General features: G+C 45.0%; 1 protein-coding gene across 1 annotated transcript in view; it reads right to left on the reverse strand.

The window, feature by feature from the left end:
- CREB5 (cAMP responsive element binding protein 5) overlaps window positions 1–20,349 on the reverse strand; it is a 380,468-nt gene that overhangs the window by 295,879 nt on the left and 64,240 nt on the right. The window contains exons 2-3 of the mRNA XM_028526229.2: window positions 15,158–15,229; window positions 8,992–9,085 (exon numbers count right to left, since the gene is read on the reverse strand). Coding sequence (XP_028382030.1) covers window positions 8,992–9,085; window positions 15,158–15,211 — 148 coding nt within the window. The 5' untranslated portion in view covers window positions 15,212–15,229. The remainder of the gene's footprint in view (window positions 1–8,991; window positions 9,086–15,157; window positions 15,230–20,349) is intronic.

Here is a 20,349-nt window from a genome sequence, read left to right on the forward strand (position 1 = left end):
CTACAGCAACAGCAACTTCTATGTCCTGAATAATAGAGACCCACGCTTTACTAGCGGGTAATACCTAAGGTTGGTTCAGTAGGCCACGCTCCAAGGACTCACAGGAACCGGCTCCAGGGGGACCTCGGAGCTGAGATCATTGTTTAAGGGCTTTTGCCCACATTTCTTTTACCATTTCTGCTTCAGGGAGGACCATCCGAAAGACAGGAAGGGGATAACACAAAATCGCAAGTTAACAACTAAAAGTTAACGACTTTTGAACCTGAATTTGATCCGAGTGGAACGTGTTTGGTTGTTATTACCTTTGTAAATCTGAACTGGCCCGTGTAAGCACCTGCCTGTTACCTTCCTGCAAAATGTTTGCCGGAAAAGCACACCCTGCTCTTCGGAGACACCCGGGGCCAGCACAAAGGAGAAATCTCACGCGTCCGTGGGGATCTCTTTACTCATCGGACGGTAAAGGCTGGCATCAGAAGGGATTAAAAATCCTTTGTAGTCCTAGCTGGTGTAGCTCAGTGGATTGAGCGCGGGCTGTGAACAAAAGTGTCACAGGTTCGATTCCCAGACAGGGCACATGCCTGGGTTGCAGGCCACGGCCCCCAGCAACCGCACACTGATGTTTCTCTCTCTCTCTTTCTCCCTCCCTTCCCTCTCTAAAAATAAATAAATAAATCTTCTTTAAAAATCCTTTGTAAAGTTTGTCATATTTCAATACCTAATTCCCTTCCTGGAATGGCGAATCTGTTTCTGGGGAAAAGCAGCACCTTTTCTTGGAATTGCTGCCTCTGCAGACAGATAGTCACGGGAAGGGCACTGGCCACGCGGAGACCCTCCTTGCGTATCTACCCTGGAGAGTGCCATAAACCTGGCACTAAGATTTAGGAATTCACCCACCGGTTACACACTAGGAAGTCCTGAGCCACAGGACACGTGGGAAGGACGAGAAGTGTACGGTCAGGACTGTCAGAGAAAAGGGTTACTCGCTAGGTTTTCCAATCGGTTCATAGTCCACGGAGCGTCAAGTGCCTCAGCCCCAGCGAGCGTGGTTATTCCCAAGTCTAAATGACAAGCACAAAGCTACAGCCTGAAACCCGATTCTTCTTTTAAAAAGTGTTTAGTCTGCTCAAATTTAATAATAGGTTACTACCTTATTTGGTTTCAGAGCTGTGTTTGAGTTATGTGTTTGTCTATGTTTCATTTTCCTCAATGAGAAACAAAAGGCAGAGCAACAAGTCATCAATTAAAAAAAAGGAAAAAAGAAAGAAGCAAAGAAAAGCAGAGTTCCCATCACACCCCACAGGAGGAGAATGTGAACTTCCTAAGCAAAATTTTCTTCCCTATTGGTCTGATATTCTTAACTATGCTATTACTAGAGGACTCTGTAAAGTAATTTTACATCATTTCATATTAAATTGATGGTGGCTAGTAATTCTATAAAAAGCCTCACTAATTTAGACCAGTTATAAAAAACATCAGTTTGAATTAGTGACCATTCTAATTATAGGGTATTTTTTAAAGGCAATGCATTTTTATTATTCGCATGACTCAATTTCAGCCAACAAAATGTGGCTTAATGGAATTCCCAAGAGTGCCCTCAAATCAATAGAGAAAATAATTGGAATTAGTATATCTATTTTAGTAAGAAGTTCGGGTTCTCAGAAAAGGCCTTTTTCTTAGATACTTTTTACTTTCTTTTTATAGTCATATTTATCCCGTGACTTCTTCATCAATGCTTTATTTAAAATATTCTGCCCTGGCTGGCATAGCTCAGTGGATTGAGTGTGGGCTGGGAACCAAAGTATCCCAGGTTCGATTCCCAGCCAGGGTACATGCCTGGGTTGCAGGCCATGACCCCCAGCAACCGCACATTGATGTTTCTCTCTCTCTCTCTGTCTCTGTCTCTCTCTCTCTCTCTCTCCCCCCTCCCTTCCCTCTCTAAAAATAAATAAAATCTTTAAAAAAATAAAATAAAATATTCTTACTTAGTTCCTATCTGAATTTTAATAAGGTCCTAATTAAGAGAGTTTACATTGCATACATTTGAAAGTGCATAATCCTTTGCAGGAGCAATAATCAGTAACCAATGACAGAATCCCCTGGAATTGCAGGCAGGCTTATTTGCAATAAACGAGCCTTGTACTGGGCGTGAGTCCACAGCGGGGGCAACCGGGCCCTTTCAGTGACACGGACATCCCTGTCTCCCTCCATCTGTCCAAAGACACAGGACTGCCATGAGACAAGCCACGGCAACTCCGGTTTTTAAACCACAGCGGTGGGCTGCCTAAAAATCGACCGTGGCCGGGGTGATCGAGCAGGGAGAGACAGGACACACCCTGTCCTCTGGAACTGTGTGCTGGGACCCACATCTTGTCCAGGTGGACAGCTGGCACACTGGAGCCCCCGAGAGTGCCTGTGAGTCAGGTCGAAAGAGCTCTGACGGGAGCCTCGCCTAGGACGCAGGGCTCCAGATGACAGCGATTTAGACTTAAATTAACCAAGTATACACGCCACATCGACTCACTACCCGCCACAGCCTACCCCAAGTGTTCCAACAGCAATCAGGACACAATTTTAATTCGTTTGGAAGAGCTGAGCTGGTAAAAGGGGTTATTAACGCTGTGAGATCATGTCTCTGCTGGCCAAGTGAATTAAGGGATCCAAGGTGTTTGTCTTATCAAAACCTGCCCTGAACGGTGGAAGCTAAGGCTTAACGTTTCCACTCAGTCACTAATTGCCTGAGTTCTTTGACACTCTTTGTCAAGAGGGATCGTTTCCAGATGGAAGCGACTGGAAGCCGGTGTTTCATACATAAAAGAAGACTGCAGATCAAGGCCTCTGAGGCACTCAGGTGAATTATTTAAAGTTCTGTTTTGCTGGATCAGCTAGAAACAGGCTGGAGAAGCTCCTGTAATGCCAACAGCCACTTGTCGCAACGGACAAGATAATCTGATTTAGAGAACACGGTCTTTGTTCCTCCAAACGCTAATGTGTTAGCATAATCTCCTTCTAAAACTTCTGATGATGTTCTCCATTTGATTGCCATTAAAGAGAGGAGTCAATACTAAAAGAAAAAAAAGCAATTGATAGGTTTATATTCAAACACAAATCAAAGACCAAAACATGTTCTCGGTCTGCAGAACTCACCAAATCTAGGAGTGCAGTGAGAAAATGACAGACGGACAGGGACTTCAGACAAACTGCTCATCCTCTAGATATCTTTCCTCACGCGAAAGAAGTGGCCAGAATGAAATGATATAATGCAGGTAAAGGAGGAGACAGAATTACAGGTAGAAGATAAGGCAATAGATGGAAGCTACTGTTATTCCCGTGCTGCCCTCTGGTGCAAACCGCCCTGTGTTCCATCACGATTGGATTCGTTTACACGGTGGGAAGTCACTGTGCACCTTCACTGACAGTGCAAGAGGAGGTAAATATGGCCCGAGTGTGCCAAGTGTGTGTGTGTGTGTGTGTGTGTGTGTGTGTGTGATTTATTTGCTTACTGAATTGGGTTTTTTTATATCCTGGTTCATTCCAAAACAAATTTGGAGCGAGGTACCTTCCCTTCCCTTTGGCTTCCCCCTCCAAAGGCCCACGGATGATGAAGTGGGGTTTGTAGCAAAGAGTCACGGGCAATGATTCGGGTTCTGACGCTGTCTGGTTGGTCACGATTAGGATCTTGGAGACCAATGTTCTGCCTCAGCAAACACCATTCTAGCTTTCTCCATGGCAAGAATTAGATTTCTGTCCTGGAACTAGAGAGAGGTCCCAATTCTAGACCTAGTCCAGGGACGCAGTTGGGTTCTGGGGGACTATACTGTCATTTCTGTTAGATGCTTTGTGTGGGATAGGGGTAAGGAAGAAGGAATGAGGAAGCTGGTCTCTCTGACCTCTCCTCCACGGGTCAGCTCGAGATCACGTCTGGTGTTCCGGCTTTGTGGATTTTGAGCCTAAACAGGCTCCCCGTAGTTAGAAGTCCAGGAGAAAAGACACCTGCGCCCACAGTGCTGAACGTCAGGTGTTGGCTGAAATGCCACCCAGGCAGAGGGGCCTTCCCCAGCCCCCCTGGGGCAGCCGGCGTGCCCCTGTGTTCTGTCCTGTTTTATCTTCATCCAGCAGGTCTCACTAGTGAGTATGTTCTTGTTTATCTGGGGAGAGGGTTGTCTCACTAAAGAATACTTTCTTCTTTATCTGGGGTTGGGCTTGGGGTTGTCTATTATTTGTCGCCCTCCCTACTCCCAACAGAGGACAGGGAGTTCCATGGAAGAGGGACCCCGTCTGTCTTGTTCATTGCAGCATTCTCAGCGCCTCTCCCAACAGGATCCTGGTAGGCACTCATTAAGTGTTTGTCGAATGAATGAATAAGTTCACGAGTGTTGAACTTTCACCTTTGCTTAAAAGGTGAAACCCAATCAACACCTCTGGTGGGACGTCTAAGGAAAAAGACACGTGGGTCCATGCCTTTAAATGCCTAGTAATCCCACTGTGAAGCGATATTCATCATCTTCTCAGCCAGTACTCCCAGCATGTTCTGCCAACACACAGCATGCACACAGAGCTCTCATCGGGAATATTATTTGCTCGTTCGGCTATAAATAAAGTTGCCCATCGATTCCTGTACAGAACCTGGAGACAACTGTAAATAAGTGGGGGTGGGGATTTCTGACAGGATGAGATTTGGGAATTGCTAGATGGTAACGCCATTAAAATAGACCCACGCATCGTCCTCTTTACCTTTAATACTGAAATTTGATCATATTGTCAAACCAAACCAGATCTTGTCTCGCCTAGTAGCTGGTAATTTTGCAACCTGTGTGTGGAAGTATATTGTCCTCAGTGGATTCCCATTTTAAACTTGGCATCTAAAAACCTTTATATCACAACTTCCCTCACCATGAAATTATCATCTGTCAGACTAAGAACAGCTGACAATAAGGCATGTCCATCATAACATCAGGACTCTGGAAATGGACCACCTGGATCAAGTAAGAACAGAAAGATCAAGGTGAGAAGGGCAAGGCTAAGTTTTAGCCTCAGGATCCCAAACAACCGGCCCCATTCCTGTCCCTATAGTCCTGGCCCTTTAGAATGGGAGGCCTTTATGCTTGCTGTCTGTCCGTAAGAGCAGACCCATCTTAATAAACACAGGGTCCAGGAGGAGTAACACCTGCTTGAGTGTGGTTGGTGGGGTACGTGAATGTCTCACACGAGACTGACAGCAATTTGAACATTTCACCGAACATGTCATAGGGCGTGCTTGAGTGTGATTTGCTACGTTACAGAATGGCATGCGCATGAGTTTGTAATAAACTCTTTTGTAATAAGGAAGGGGCATTATTTGTGCTGGACCCTGTATATGATTGCCACTTTTACCATCCTGCCTTGTGGCACATCAAAGATCATTTTGGGCAGTGAATTCTACCTGGCCTAAACAAAGTGGACTTTGTGTCCAAGCTGTAGCATTTCAGGTATTACAGCTCTTTAGGACATTTTTCCTTGAAGAGTATCTATGGTGTCTTCATAACCTTCCTAACTTTAACACTTGTAATTAATAAAGGATGAAGTAATTTTCTATAATGCAAGTTAACTGGACATCCTGAAATTAGTAATAAACATACCTACCTACTATGCTTTACCTTCTTAATATATATCAGACCCTAGCCTACCTGGAATAAAATTTTGTGTAATTAAATATTGCTTTAAAAAAAGGGCCCAAGAGGGCCTTGGAAAGTTTTGCCCTGTTGATGCTTACTGATTTAAGATTTGGTTTATACTGTTTTTATTAGTATATTTCAAACTGTATAAGATCATTCATCTTCATGATAGGCCACAACCTAGGCTTTAAGTACTTAAAAAAATTTTTAAGAAATCTATTTTTAATAAGAGTAGATTCTAAAGCTTTTGATAAACTCAAATCTAAATAAATCAAGATAAGGAAAGTAAAACTTTCTGTCATATTTGCAAGCACACTCTAATATGCTAAAACTACAGTGACATTTGAGATGAATACAGAGAGAGGTCTTTCTCAGATGAAAACACACAGCGAAGCAAAAGCACCCGACGGCCAGCCCGCTACAACTCGCTGTGGCAGTCAACATTGGCATATGGCGCGTAGTGGACCTCAGTCCTGCAAATGGAAAGTAACAGAGCTGGACTGATATCACCGTGTTCCACCCAGCAAGAAAGTTCTACCAGACCACAAACATGCAGGGCAGGTGGCAAGTTTGAAAATTTAGCACTCAATTTTATTGAGAATGTGAAATGGCCTCGTACCAGCTCCAACATAAAACATGAGAGAGCAGAAGAAAATGCGCCAATATATTATTCACGCTATTTCTCCTCATTTACTTCTCCCTTCACTGTCTTATTCCAAGTTTGACATCATAAAAATTGGAGTGGCTTTTCTCCCACTATTTCTCCACCTGGCACTGCCAGCTATTGGCAGCAACAACCTCGAATTAGTAAGGATCCGATAAGGACAACTGAAATGCTGCGAGAACTTAATCAGAAGCCTGCTTACAGGCATTCTATCGAAGTGTTCACACACCTTTAGCTGCTGTTCTCCAGACCTTCAGATGGGACTTCTTGTGGAACTCACTAGCACCATGCCTGTAAGAGACTGTATCAGTTTTCACCACTATGTGAGTCATATCCCCATATGATTACCATTCCCTAATAGTCACCTCCCACCCCCCTACCACCATGAGGTCTTATTTGGGGGATCCTGTTGGGGAAAAGTAAAGGAAGAACTTATGAATTTAACTAAGTCTACAACCTTGATACTTGCAGACCTACATTCGCTGTTCAACTAGGAAGTCAGAGCACAGGTGATTCTATAGAAAATAACAAGTGATAAAAACAGGAGAATAGGCCATCCATCTTAACCCTTGTAGCCTTTATAATTCTTACAAACGGGTTTCTGCATTTCTGTTTCTAGACTTTAGACAAAAGTATTCCTGAAGGGCCAGCTAGTTGAATAAAAACAAACAGGCTGAGAGAGAGGTGATTGATAGGTGGGAGGTGGGAGGTGGTAGGTGGTGGTGAAGGGAAGGGAAGAGGATGCTTTTGAACTTGGACAGTCTTCCAAACCACAGTGCACTTGCAAGCCACTGGTGGGTTTGTGAGGCTGTGTGGACGACGCTGTCACCAGGAGTATTTGATTCCGCATATAAACGGGGAGGGCCTGACAGCACAGTGGCCAGTGGAGGTCAGTGGGTCAGGAGCGGAGGATCGAGGACCCTCATCTTTGCCCTGATCGGTGAGCTTGAGAAAGCTGCGCCATCTCCCTGCGCCCCTCCTCCGCTATCACCAAAATACGGGTTGTAAAAATAATCTGACAAACTCTTAGAGGATTCACTAATAATAGGGATAATAACAACATATTTGTAAAATTTTAAGCACCATAGAAATGCTAAATTATAATAGCCAGGGCAGCCAGTTTCTCTTCGGATATCGTTATACCAGGTTCACAGGGGTCTCATCTCTTTCACAGTGCCAGGGAGACAGAGGCTCGGGGGAAATACTTCTAGCCCCCGAAGGGTATCGGGAAATGCTTCCATTACCCTGCCAGGACTGATGAACCACTTTAATTCACATTCTTTCACTGAGTCTTCACGATGAGCCTATGAAATAGACTTGGCATGTAAAATCATTCCCATTTTTATGAAAAAAGAAACCAAGGCCCAGAGAGGTTCGCTAACTCGCTGCAGGTCAGGGGGCTGGTAGAGGCAGGGCCCAGGCTAGAGAGAGTGCAAGTTCCCTCACTCCTGGCCTTGCACTCCTTTTAATTTACCGTACCACCCATCAAACTGGGAAGGAATGGCAATTAATTTATGCATTAATTATTCCTCTTTATTTCTGCTTACATTTGCTGAGTGCCTGCTATGTTCCCATGCCTCTTTTAATCTCCCACTTATGGAGCGGGGATGGTTTACTGTTTCTTAAGGAAACCTTCACTGACTGCCTCAGCCCAAACGAGAGCTCCTTCTACTAAAACTGGATAGCATTTCTCCTTGCAGTACTCATTTGATATACATGTGCTCCTGTACTTAGCATACGGTGACGTCCAGATAAACCCACCATGACTTGAAAATATCACAAGTCAAACATGCACTGAATACACCTGACTTACCGAACACAATAGCTTAGCCCAGCCTGCCTCAAATGTGCTCAGAATACTTGGCCTTCAGTTGGGCAATTATCTTGAGTTTGATCCCAAGAGTAATTGCTTTCTTCTTCTCACCAGAAGCAGGAGACACAGGAGGCATTTTGCAGACATGACCGGATGTTAAAACACAAAATACAATATCCAAAAACCACCGACAACACAGTACGCTCTGGAGTACCAGTTGCTGACCCTCGTGACCGTGGGGCAGACTGGGAGCTGCCGCTCACAGCCTCAGCCCAGCATCACAGGAGACTATTGTATTTGCATGGCTAGCCTGGGAAAAGATTCAAAATGCGAAGTTTGTTTTCTATGAAATGAATATCTCTTTCACGCCATCACAAAGTCAAAAAATCATAGGTTGAATCGTCATAAGTCAAACCATTATAAGTCGGGGACCATCTGTCTCTCACGGACAGACCTCTATTTTAGCTCAGTTTTCACGCGCATCTACACTGTGACATCCTTGAGACTAGGAACCAGGTCAGTTTCTGCACCTTGCATGTCACTCCGAATAGTGCAGTGTGCACTGGAGATGCTCAGTTGATATTTGTTGTCCGATTACAGGTATGTGCTTTTAAAAATAGTTACATAGAGGCAAGTTTTAGAGTAATAAATATTTACACGCCAGAGGATGAGAAGTCCCGACTTTTCCATTATTTGAGCAAACACAACAAGAGCTGATTACATTTCTGCTTACCATTACTTTAAGTCGCTTTCACACCTTAGAAATAGGTATGTTCAAGGCACGGAATTTGCTAGTGGACATCATCCTATCATAAGCATTGGGGGCTCGTCACCCAAAGCCTCGTTGCCTGATGGCTCCTTACCTGATAACATATTGTCTGTTTTTATTGAGGGAAACTTCAAAGTCATTTCATGCTTGTGCCTATGAATCATCAGATGGTCCTCTGTTGGGAAGCGCTGTCGGACACAGAAAAAAAGGGAGAGGAGAGAGGAGCCATTCAGTTTGGTAATACATATTTGCTATTATAGAAAAAGACTTATTCAGCATTGCAAACGCGACAGACGAAACAAAAAACGTTCTGAAAAAGGATGAAAGCAGGAGTGAGTAAAATGACAAATTATTTCATGTGAGCAAATGTGCCGGGACGACCCTTTGAATGACACCCAAATATACGCATCATTATATCCATTTATGGTTACCCGAGGCCTTCACTACGTTGTGGAAAACTCTGGCCGGATGCCCTTAAGACACAGAAGATCTCTGCCTTCTACTACTCTCCGACTCCCCGCACCTTCTCTGGGAATTCCTTCCGAAGGCCTTTTATTCTTAAACGTAATCATAAAAACTTGAATATAAACAATTGTGATGAGTCATCAGTAAACTAGATGTTTCCTTGGGAACCAGAGTTTTGTGTCTAAGGGTAGACCTTAAATTTGTGTTTATTTAAAGGGTACAACAGAAAGAAGTAAGTAAATAATGTTGAAAGTAGTAAAATAATATGTACAAGAGAAATATGTGGTGCTTTTAAAGAATAAAAGAGTGCTTAAATAAATGTTGATTTGTGATTACAAAGAATAACTAACCTGACGAAAGTAATTCTCCCATTTCTATCTGTACGTATGAGAAAACCATGTCCAAGATAAGAAAGTGGATTTAGACCTGAGTAGTACCATAGTTTTACAAGACTATTTGGAACTTTTCTCTAGTAGTTACTGTTATACATAATGGTGTAAAATTAGGTCTAAGGTGTAGTAAGTATGTTAGACATTATCTATAGATTAACCAAAAGTGGGAGAAATGTATGAAGTAGGAAAAGAATTTTGGCTCATGTCAGACTTTGGGACAGAACTACTTAATTACATACATACATGCATGCATGCATAATGCATACATACATTATATGCAGTGACATTTATACAGTATATTTCTGTTATGAAGACCTTGCACACACATTATCTGATTTTTTATAATTATACATATGATTTGTAAAAATGTGACAGATTCGTTTTGGTATTCTATACTGTGTAAGTGTAGTAAACCAACCGTTCATTTTATTTTTTTCCAACACTTTACTTTTAATTTTCAAAACATAATGTGGTTGTCAAAACGCTGCTCCCCCAAAATTTTCAGCTGACTTCTGGTCACACAGCAGGACCATGTTTCCTGGCCCTCTTGTGGTCAAGTGGGGCCATAGGACAAGTGCTGCCCATTGGGTGATGAAGTGACATGTCACCCAGATGTGAGCATCTAATTCTCGGTGCAAGACGCTCTGGAGATCCCCCTACCTCTTCCTTGTAGCGAGGTGGCTCACACTATTGGAAAGAGTGGCCCTTCAGCCCTCCTGCCCTCTGAGAGAGCACGAAGACCGTTTCTGAATTCTGGAGGATTATGAAGAACATCTTGCCGATCTACAGCAGAACTGTGTGCTTGGGCAACTGAAATATGCCTTTGTTGTTTTAAGCCATTGAAGTGTTCCGCTGGTTTGTTGTTGTAGGAGATCCCGGCCTGTACTGACTCAGACGGGACTGTTTGAATAACTGAACTTCACAGAGGATCTGCTTTATCAAAGTCAAATGAAAATACAACGAAAGACAACAAACTCCGCTGAACATTTCCGAGTCTTTGACAATTTAGAAAATCTTCCAGAGCGTCCCAGTCCCTGGAGATAGTCATTATGAATTTCAATTATCGTTGTTACAATGGAGAACTCTATTCTGCAAATAGTATGGTATGTTCATAAGAAAGGGAATTTATGGATTAAATCCTCTGGAATATTCCAAAAGTAGTTTTTTTTTTCAGATAAATAGTACTCATTTATATGTCATTTGTAGCATATAAATTGGAGAGTATAGAATTTGCAAAGCATGGTAATTATTCCAGATATTAAACACACAAAAGTCTGATTTATAATGACATGTGGGGTTTTTGCTACATGTTCATCTCTTCTCTTGGCCTTCTATAACACCTTATGATGACTGCATCAACTACGTGCCATTACTGAGTGTGCTCTAGGGACACAGGTGAAATTTCTTAGTCTCCCTCTCAAAAGCCTTATAATAATTTTTTCCGTGAGATACAGAATCTGGCACAAATAATGCCCATTTTTATTACAAAATCATGGGCATGTAATTACGTAATATAATAATATCACCCTCCAGCACACCATATGACATTTTAGACAAAATGTTCACATTAAAACTGTAAATTATTACACTCATATTACTATCCTACTAACCACAGTCAAGCAGGCGTTACTTCTGCCAGACCCTGCACATAATCAACACACAACACAGCAACATCCTTCATTCTGTACCTATAAACCTTTTTTTATCTTCATATAGTAGCCTAAAACAGAATATTAATTAGAAAACTTTTTGAACAACAATAGGTTCCATAATATCTCATATTGACTATAATAATTTTGCAAGACACAACATAGGACATCTGTAATGTGTCTTTTAATTTGGTAGGAACCTACCAGCAAATTATCAAATAACCAAAATGTACTGTGTGTAACAGGGAGAGTTGAGAGAAGCCACTGGAACTCCAAACTCGATTAATGCGGAGGCCAAGGAACAGTGACACTAACATTGGACTTGGTGAGATCGGGAAGAGGAAGAGAAGCTTATTTCTCGTTGCTTCTGGGACAAAGCTAATGTGTAAGGAGTTATAACACAAAAAGTACTACTCCCGGGTACGTACTATAGGCCACTCCTGATAGAGCACAGTTTTTTACCAATGACAGAAAAGGGAGGAGAACCTTTCCGCCACCCCTGATGCAGCACTGATAACTCACATGTGCTCCCCTTTCCAATTCCCAGCCATCCCGTCCTGCCCATGCAGGGCCCCAGGCTGTGGAATGTCACTCAAGTTCACGCCATGATCACAGCGACTCCCCTGGGAGACCCCTGGAATCTCCAGGCAACTACTACATTCTAATACCTCTTCAACTGGAAAGTGCCTGTGTTTTTGTAACAGCTTGTCAAGGAAACGAAGCACGTCCACATCCAATAAAGACATCAAGTGGTAGGTGCATCTTTATTTACACTTAAATTTGACAATGCCTTGCGAGGAGAGGCTTCGAGTTTTACCTTAAAACCAAGAAACTATGTAAACCCTCATTTCTCATGTTCGTCTAACCTTTTACTCAGCCCACCTGGCCTTCCCAGGGAAACGGCCTGCTCCTTCAGTGAGAGGTTCAAGGTCATTCAAAACGCACCCCCTTCACCCCGCATTACTGCCCCCACCTCAGAATCTGATGTAACTTCGCAGAGCCTATTTCCATCCATCCTCTCCCAGAGGAATAAGCAGCCCCCCCTCTCCGCAGGATCCTCTACCCCCTGTATCTCCCCAGGGCTGGGGCTTCAACTGTGGTCCTTCAAGCCAGCAAGCTCACCCCGTCTTGCCCTCAACTAAATCCAGCCTGGCTAGCCTCTAATTTAAAAAAGAACCTCTCAAGCAGCTTCATTCTCAGGCTACCATTATATCACTCTGCTTCCCGTCACTCCCCAGCGCTCTTGAAAGAGCCCTCTATGCTGGCCACCTCCACTTCCTTGCCACCCACTCGCTGGTCAATCCCTTCCAATCGGGCCCCCGCCCTGACTCCTCTCTCACAGGTCGCCGGCAGGCGCCCACTGCCAAACCCAACAGCCTCCGCTCAGGCCTCTCGCTGTCCCGGCTCTCGCCGAGACTGACACCAGTGACCACACGTCTGTGGCGTTTATTTATTTATACGCTGCCTGATTCCAAACCGGAGAGAAGGTGGCTGAGGGCAAAATATGAAATGAAGGGGAGAGCATCGGTGAGGAGCTAGTGACCCCCCGCAAAGGGAGGGGTCCGAAAAGAGAGAAGGGTAAAGCCGAAATGCACACGATCAGGCGGCCGTTCTCAGCCTTGGGCCCTCTGGGGCGCTTAGCCGTGCCTGGAGACATTTTTGTGTCTCGCAGCTGGGGAGGCTGCTGGGAGCTAGCAGGCAGAGGTCGGGGTGCTGCTGAACACCCCGCAGTGCTCAGCTCCTGCACCCCCCCCCCAAGAATTACTTAGCCCCAGATGTCAGCAATGCCAAGCTTGGGAAATTCTGCCACAGGGTCTGATGACCTCCGTGCGGTTCTCGTCTCTCTGACTTATCTAAATATTAGACGTGACTAACAACCTGTCCCCAAAGGGTTCTTCTCAACGGTTGTTCTCAACCCTGGATCCTGCTGGGATCCTGACTCACTCTGAACCCCCCTTGGTCCCTGCTGGCTCTCTTGAGGATCCCATTCCTGTGAGTGCCTCTTCCACAGAGAAGCCCCCATCACCCTCCCCGAGTAAATCCCCCTGTGATACTCTTCAGCCCAGCCGTGCTCTTCCTCCATGGAAGCTTGCAATTCACAAATCAATTGATTAATTGATTATGTGATTACAAATTTGATGCCCAGACTAGAAGCTCTGTGAGGACAGCGGTACATGTATCTTGAGCACATAGTGAGCTACCCAAAATTTGTTGAGTGATTTGGACTGAATAAAACGTAAGGTCACATTTTCACAGCTAAAGCAGAGCAAACCACTCAAATTATCGGATTCCCTTTGGCTGTTAAGACTTTTCCCCCGGGAAACGGAGTGGGAGCCCGTTGGACCCGGTTTAGGTAAGGGCACGTTTGCACTCACAAGGGATAGCTCTGCTCTAGCGGAGTGTTTCCCGGTTACTATCAACCCATCTGTGTTTTCCCAGTGTTTCCTATTTTGAAACGATCTCCAAGACCAGTTTTCTGGAAAACAGTTTAAATTCAAAGTCACTTTCTCTACTGCTTTTCTTATTTATAGGCTGCAAACCAACATCCATAGAAAAAGCCCCTGGAGCTGGCCGGAACCCGTGCAGGGGACTCTGGGTGCTCAGCCAGAGGCCACCAGTGACACCGCCAGCGGCACCACCAGGCAGCACCAGCGACAACGTGGCGTGTTGCAATGGCCTCTTCCCCCCAGAGGGCCCCCAGGCCCCCCAGACTCTCAGGGAGGCTGGAATAAGAAGGGTCCTCCATGGGCGTCACCTCTCCCCTGACCCCCAGACATTGCTCCATGCTGTGCCGCCAACCCCATTACGTAAACAGGCAAGAGAGTGGGCACTTTAAGGAAAAAGTGAGAGTAACGACCCTTGTTGGGAACACACCTGTTCCCTAAGCTTGCCCTGTATCCTATAGAACGAAAATCCTGGTGTGAGAGCGGCCATCTGTGGTCATTTTCCCATGACTGGAACATTAAGACATTCAAAGGGTCACCCGTTAAAAAGTCACCATCAAGTTCCAAAGCTAATGGGCAGCACTCTGATGTTAGGCAATGGATGTTTCCGGTTTCTCCCAAAGAGCTAGGTTCCAGCGTAAGGGTCATAGGAGCAGCAGTAACGGCGACAGCAGCAAGCACGAGCTGCGCACGTGGTGTAGGCAGGCCCTTTACCACACTGCATGCATGCAGCGCCCCCTCTAGTGCTCACGATTCCACGTGACGGGAGTCATCGGGGGTTAAAAGAGCTTTAATCTAACACCAGGAGGCCAACATCCCTTCTTAAGGGTTAGAGACATAGAAAAACTATAGGCTTTAAAACAGTTATAAGGGGATTTAGTTAACTCAAATGGGACAGCAAGACAAAGCAGAATTCAACCGCTTGATGGTGAGCTGGCTGGCCGGTCACCCAGGGGGCTGTGTTCAAGCGGCTGTTGTAAAAGCGGGAGCCCTCCTGCCTTGCTTTCTGAAACAACTAACCAGGACCGCTGGCGGGCGAGCCGTGCCTGGCTCACTTCCAGGGAGGACTTATGGGTGGGAATGGCCAACACCGATGGTTTTCAGGGGCTAGGAGGGAAGTGGTTCCAGCGATTCAAAACGAAAAGCAGCAGCAATGGTGACAGGGATGATGGCGGTGAGGGGGACTTTGGGGGTACCTGGGTGGAGAAGGAGAGCCCAAAGCAGGCGTGACTGCCAAGGAGAGCCGCTTCCCTCCTGGCAGGCAGGTAAGCGCGTCCCTGGAAGCCACAGCAGCGGGCCCGCACACTCACCTGGGAGCAGCCCGGAGCACTGCAGACAAACGGCCTCTCCTGCTCCAGGTTCATCTTGGATTCCTCATAAATCTGAAGGGCCAAGGGGACGGGGAGGAAGGAAAAACAGAAATCCGTGAGTAACCACTGCTTCTGCGTGGGAAACGTGAGAAAGGCAACCGCATGGAGCCCCTCTCTGTGCCGGTTCCCAGATCGGACGAGGAAAACCTGAACAGGAGCCCTGGCCCTGCCTTGCCGAAGGCCGTGAGCCCCACTGCTGTCGGGGCTCCTGATACTTTCTGGGGTGCCTATTTACTCTATATTAAAGAAAAATGCCATGGGCTTGTGTGGCAGAAACCCTGCCTGTGGAAAAACACCCAGACTCTGTTACTACCAGGTGAGAACCCACCTGCACACGTCGATTCCAAAGCCAAGTTCCCCGGAGGCCTTGGAAGTTGGCCACTCAGGACAGGAAGAGAAGGGGCAGTAACTGGACAATCGTTAGTGTGAGGACCAGCCCGAGCAACGGGTCAAATAATTCATCGGTGCTCACCCCACGCACTGGGCTTCAGAATGACCAAGGGATGCAAGGTGGTCCGCAGCCAGCTTTGCAAAGGCCTCTGGTGAAAGCTATGGCCTCAAAATCCCTTTCACCTCAGGCATTCGATGATGCTCCAGCAAAAGTTATCCAAGGTATGTAGGGACAAATCAAAGCATGAAAAGATATATCACCTTGGATATTTTGTTAATTTGGCCTTATGGGCTGGTTTGAAATTAATATTAGATTAAGGCTACTGCCCTTCTGATGTAGCTAAGTTAGCTGGAATGAGGTAGCTTCGCAGGGAGAAACCTGCGTTAGCATCTCGGATGTATTAAAATTACAGTGTGGTCTTTTCTGATGGAAGGGTTACGTTTTAAGCTAAATTCATTAAGGCAAAAACTGAACTTAATCGAAATTACCTTTGCAAATCTTCCCCAAAGCTCATAAAAGCACACTATATATGGTTTTGTGGTTACCAGTGTATACAGTAACATAATTTTTTAAAATCATAAAAAGTACTCTGCACATTTGTTACACAGTTTCAATCATTGACTAAATCGTGCTTTCTGCCAAGGGTAACGCTGCGTGTACGTAAGCCGCACGGCCCTGCTGTGAGGCTGAAACCGGCTGCTTTGTCTCTGCGCACAGGAAGCAATTTGTTTCTTGAAAATGCTACTTGTAAGTGATTCCAAAGGAGTCCCAGGCCACCTTGGCCCCTGGAAGAGCGAGCTCTGCTTCAACTCATGTCATAGTCACACAAGGAAACTTTATCTTGCAAAAAGAAAAAAAAACTCGGTTCTAATTTGTTTGTCATTATACCCTTCCCCCACACACTAATATCTTTCACAAATACTCCTTGGGAAATGCACACTTTGGGTTTTATGAAACACAAAGTAAAAAAAAAAAAAAACCTGCGTTCACACTGCTAGTCAGATGTTAAAAAAACAAGTTTAAAAATGTAAACCCTCTAACACACCACTGTTTCTCCTTGTCGCACAATTTTCACCAAGCAAATGCCTTTCGCAGTCTCCACTAGCAATAACTCCCATTGGTCAGCTGTCAGCACCGTGACTTAGCGTAACTTTCCCGCTTTCCTGCATCGGCCATGCTGGTTAAGTTCTTTTACTGCATTATAGTTAGAGGAGCAACCACAACAAAAGAAAACCCCAACAAATATCTTTAGAAGCTCTCAGTTGCCCTTGTCTGAGAAAAGTCATGAGCAATGAAAATAACTTCTCCTATCTCATTATTCATTTCATGTTGCCATCACTTCTCATGCAAAAAAAAAAAAATCCCTCCTCTCCACTGTAAATTCTGATCACTTCCCTTCTAAGCTTCAAAATAAAGGGTGACTTTAAAGCTGAAAAAAAAATGATTTTGATCCAAGACAGACTAAACAGCAGAGTAAGCGGGTTAGCCACTCATGAGTGTACCTTGTTTTTCTAGTAAAGGCTTGGAAACGCTTCCCTGGGACTTTTCTGTCCCTGTGGCCAGGACCTGCCTGGTCAGTGCCAGGCCGCTGAGCTGCTTCAGGCCTCGGTTTTCCCTCCTTGCAGCGGGGGTGTGAGTATCGGCCTTTGGTCCCCTCACGCCTGCGTCACGCCGACCACTCCGGAGGCCTGTGGGACACCTCCAAATAATGGAGACAGGTCTGAGCACTTAAATGTGTGTGTCTGAAAGTGGGAGCAGGTTTTGTGGACAGATGTTACTGGAAACTCACTTCACTACTAACTATTCCCTCTGTATAAAAGAGAATTTGCTCTAAGGTGAGTCTTAAGTACCACACAAGAGCTTTAGTTGCCGAAGTAACAAAAGAATGCCAATTTTAGTAATATTACGAACCAACGTTAAGATTACATGACAGTAAAAGTGGGGACGTTCCATCTAAATACATTTACAGCCTACAACTGAAAGTAGCAATTAGTAATAACAATTGGGTGAATGTCCAGCTGAAAGAGACAGAAACTGCTACTGCTGAAGGGAAGAGACACATTAACACGCCAAAGTGGGAAAAGAGGTTGACCAAGCCCAGCCCCAAATGCACAAAAAGAAAGTACTTTTCTACCATAATCACAATTCTCTCCCAAACCAAAGTCCACAGAAATGCTGGCTTTTCCCATAAATCACAGCCCCAAGTGGTGATAATTTAGCAATTCTGTTTGATGTCGACATTAGCTACCTTATATTAATTACTAGTTACCATTTGCATATGAGCTGCAGCAAATACCATGGAATTATACTTTGATGGCAGAACAAGGTCCAGTCATATAGACTTTTAAATGAAATGTATTGGGGTGACACTGGTTAATAAAATAATATAGGTTCCACTCGTACAAGTCTATGATACATCATCAGCATATCACACCGTGTGCCCACCACCCAAAGTCAAATCTCCTTGTATTTGACCCCTTCACTCTTGACTTCCCCCTCATCCCCTGGTTTCTGGCAACGCCATATTGTTGTCTGCGTCTGGGGGTTGTTGTTTGTTTACTTGTCTTGTTTGTTCATTTATTGCTTTCCGTTTTACATCCCACATATGAGTGAAATCCTATGATCCTTAACGTCTTCTGTCTGGCTTATTTCACTTCGCACATAGATTTCGCCAGCCACGTAGATCTATTCTGTCTTATTGAGCCTTTATAGCATGGATGTTGCATTTGGAGGAATGCCACAGAGACTCTGTATGTCAGCCAGAGAAATACAGAGTCTGCCATCCGACAGTTTAGAGTTCAGTCTTCAATAGGTTTACCTGTCATTGGATTATTTCACTTTCGAACATAAATGAATCTGTATCAATGTACTTCACATTATGCATCCCATGGACCAAATGTTTTGGCCACATGGCATTAAAATAGAAGTCCTGAGGTAAAACGGCCTTTGCTAAAATAGAATAAGTTTTAAGGAATTAATAGGGTCTGCGTGGGTGTGTATATGCATGTGTGACCCTCAGCCGCTTTATTCTGACGCTCCACGGTCCCCACGTGAGGCCCCTGCGAACAGCACGCTCCTGCTCACTCCTGTCTGTGTGGGTGTCGGCAGTAGTTCTACTGAACGCTGCCACTCTACCACGCGGGCGCCATCACCTTTATCAACGGGCATGATCTGGTCTGATGTGTGAGTCAAGAGCCACTTTTATGGTCTATGATTATGGTTCCTTTCTAGCACATATTGCAACAATTATTCTCTCCAACAGACTCCCACCAAAGCCCCGCGTCTATTCTTTTTATCATCCATCACGTGGGGGCGAATTACTCAGACGTGATCTTAGCCAGGCCGCCCCGCACCGGGGCCTCAGAAGCCAGGCCTCGTCCCCCCATTTCCCATGTGGTTGTTTTACTAGCTGGGCTGTCTCAATGGACCAGGTCACGCTGGGAAATCGCCACGCCCCAGGCTACACGGCGCAGAGCTGACCTAGTAGGCGTTCAATAAATACCTGCGGAGCAGGTAATGAATCTTGAATCATCACAATAAACCATCCCAACCATCTTGCCTTTTCTCTGCTCCTGAGGCAGTGGTTTGCCAACTTCTTGGCCTCGAACCAAGTTTTTGGCGAGGCGAGAGGCTGTGCAGGCCTCATTTCCACCTGCTCCCAGTTAAGGCCAGAAGAGAGATTTCACCAGATTTAATGCGAGGGGTGAGGGGGAATCAAAGTTGCTTTTGGTGGAAAGAACAAGTTAAAGCTAGTTTTTACTAAAGTTTATATGGAGGTGTGTTCATTCATGATAAATCCAGTTCGTTGATGTTGCCATAGGCACCGAAACCACTGAGGTCCAGTCCATCAGTCATGTGCGGGCTGCCGGGGGCCCCACCAAGCGCCCTTTGAGGGACACCGAGGAAACCCACGACTCTGCTTAGATCCAGTCCGAACTGTGGCCGGCTCTTCAAGCATTTAAAAGTCTCTAAATAGTACTAGTTTTGTTCCTCCTTTCCAAAGTCCAGATTCACTTAAGTGCCTCATGAGTCTAATTTCCCTTCAAATTTTTTGGAAAACAACACAAAACCCTAATAACAAACTCTAATAGCGCAGAAAATGAGTGGAGGCTTTTCGGAGCTGACAAGGAGATGACAGGCTCAATTTACAATTCAAACCCTCAACTGCCACTGGATTAGTCTGGCCTTGCGAGGAGCAAGAATCTCTTCCATTGTTCATCGTTTGACCCCGCAAATTCCTCCTGGTCTAAAATGGGAAATCTTCCACAATGGCTGATGCAATCATCCATTCAAACGCTTTGCCAGACATTTAGGGATATCCTTGGAATTACCATTTCATGAATGGCAAACATTGCAAAAAACAAATGTTACTAAAAACTTGGACAGCCTATGCAAAATACTGTAAATATATATTTTAAACTGAAGGCCAACTGGGAACCCACATGGAAAAAACCTACATCATCTGGTTTGCTGTAATCCGCCAGGCAGGATGCTCCCCCATCTCAAGCACAGGAAGCCACTGCTGATCCTCAGTGAAGGTTAAATCCCAATATTCGTGAAATGGCACAACTTTCCCCCAATAATAGCAGGTGAAGTCCTACAATGATACAGAATTTGAAATGGTAAGACCCTAAAAATGGCGCTTTAACCTGAAAATCTGGGATGCACTTTTATCAATACATCAAAGCTGTGAACTGAATGTAAATGCAAGCGAACACTGATGTCGGTACCAGTGCACCCC

Source organism: Phyllostomus discolor, chromosome 10, assembly GCF_004126475.2.
Source record: "Phyllostomus discolor isolate MPI-MPIP mPhyDis1 chromosome 10, mPhyDis1.pri.v3, whole genome shotgun sequence".
Classification (NCBI taxonomy): Eukaryota; Metazoa; Chordata; class Mammalia; order Chiroptera; family Phyllostomidae; genus Phyllostomus; species Phyllostomus discolor.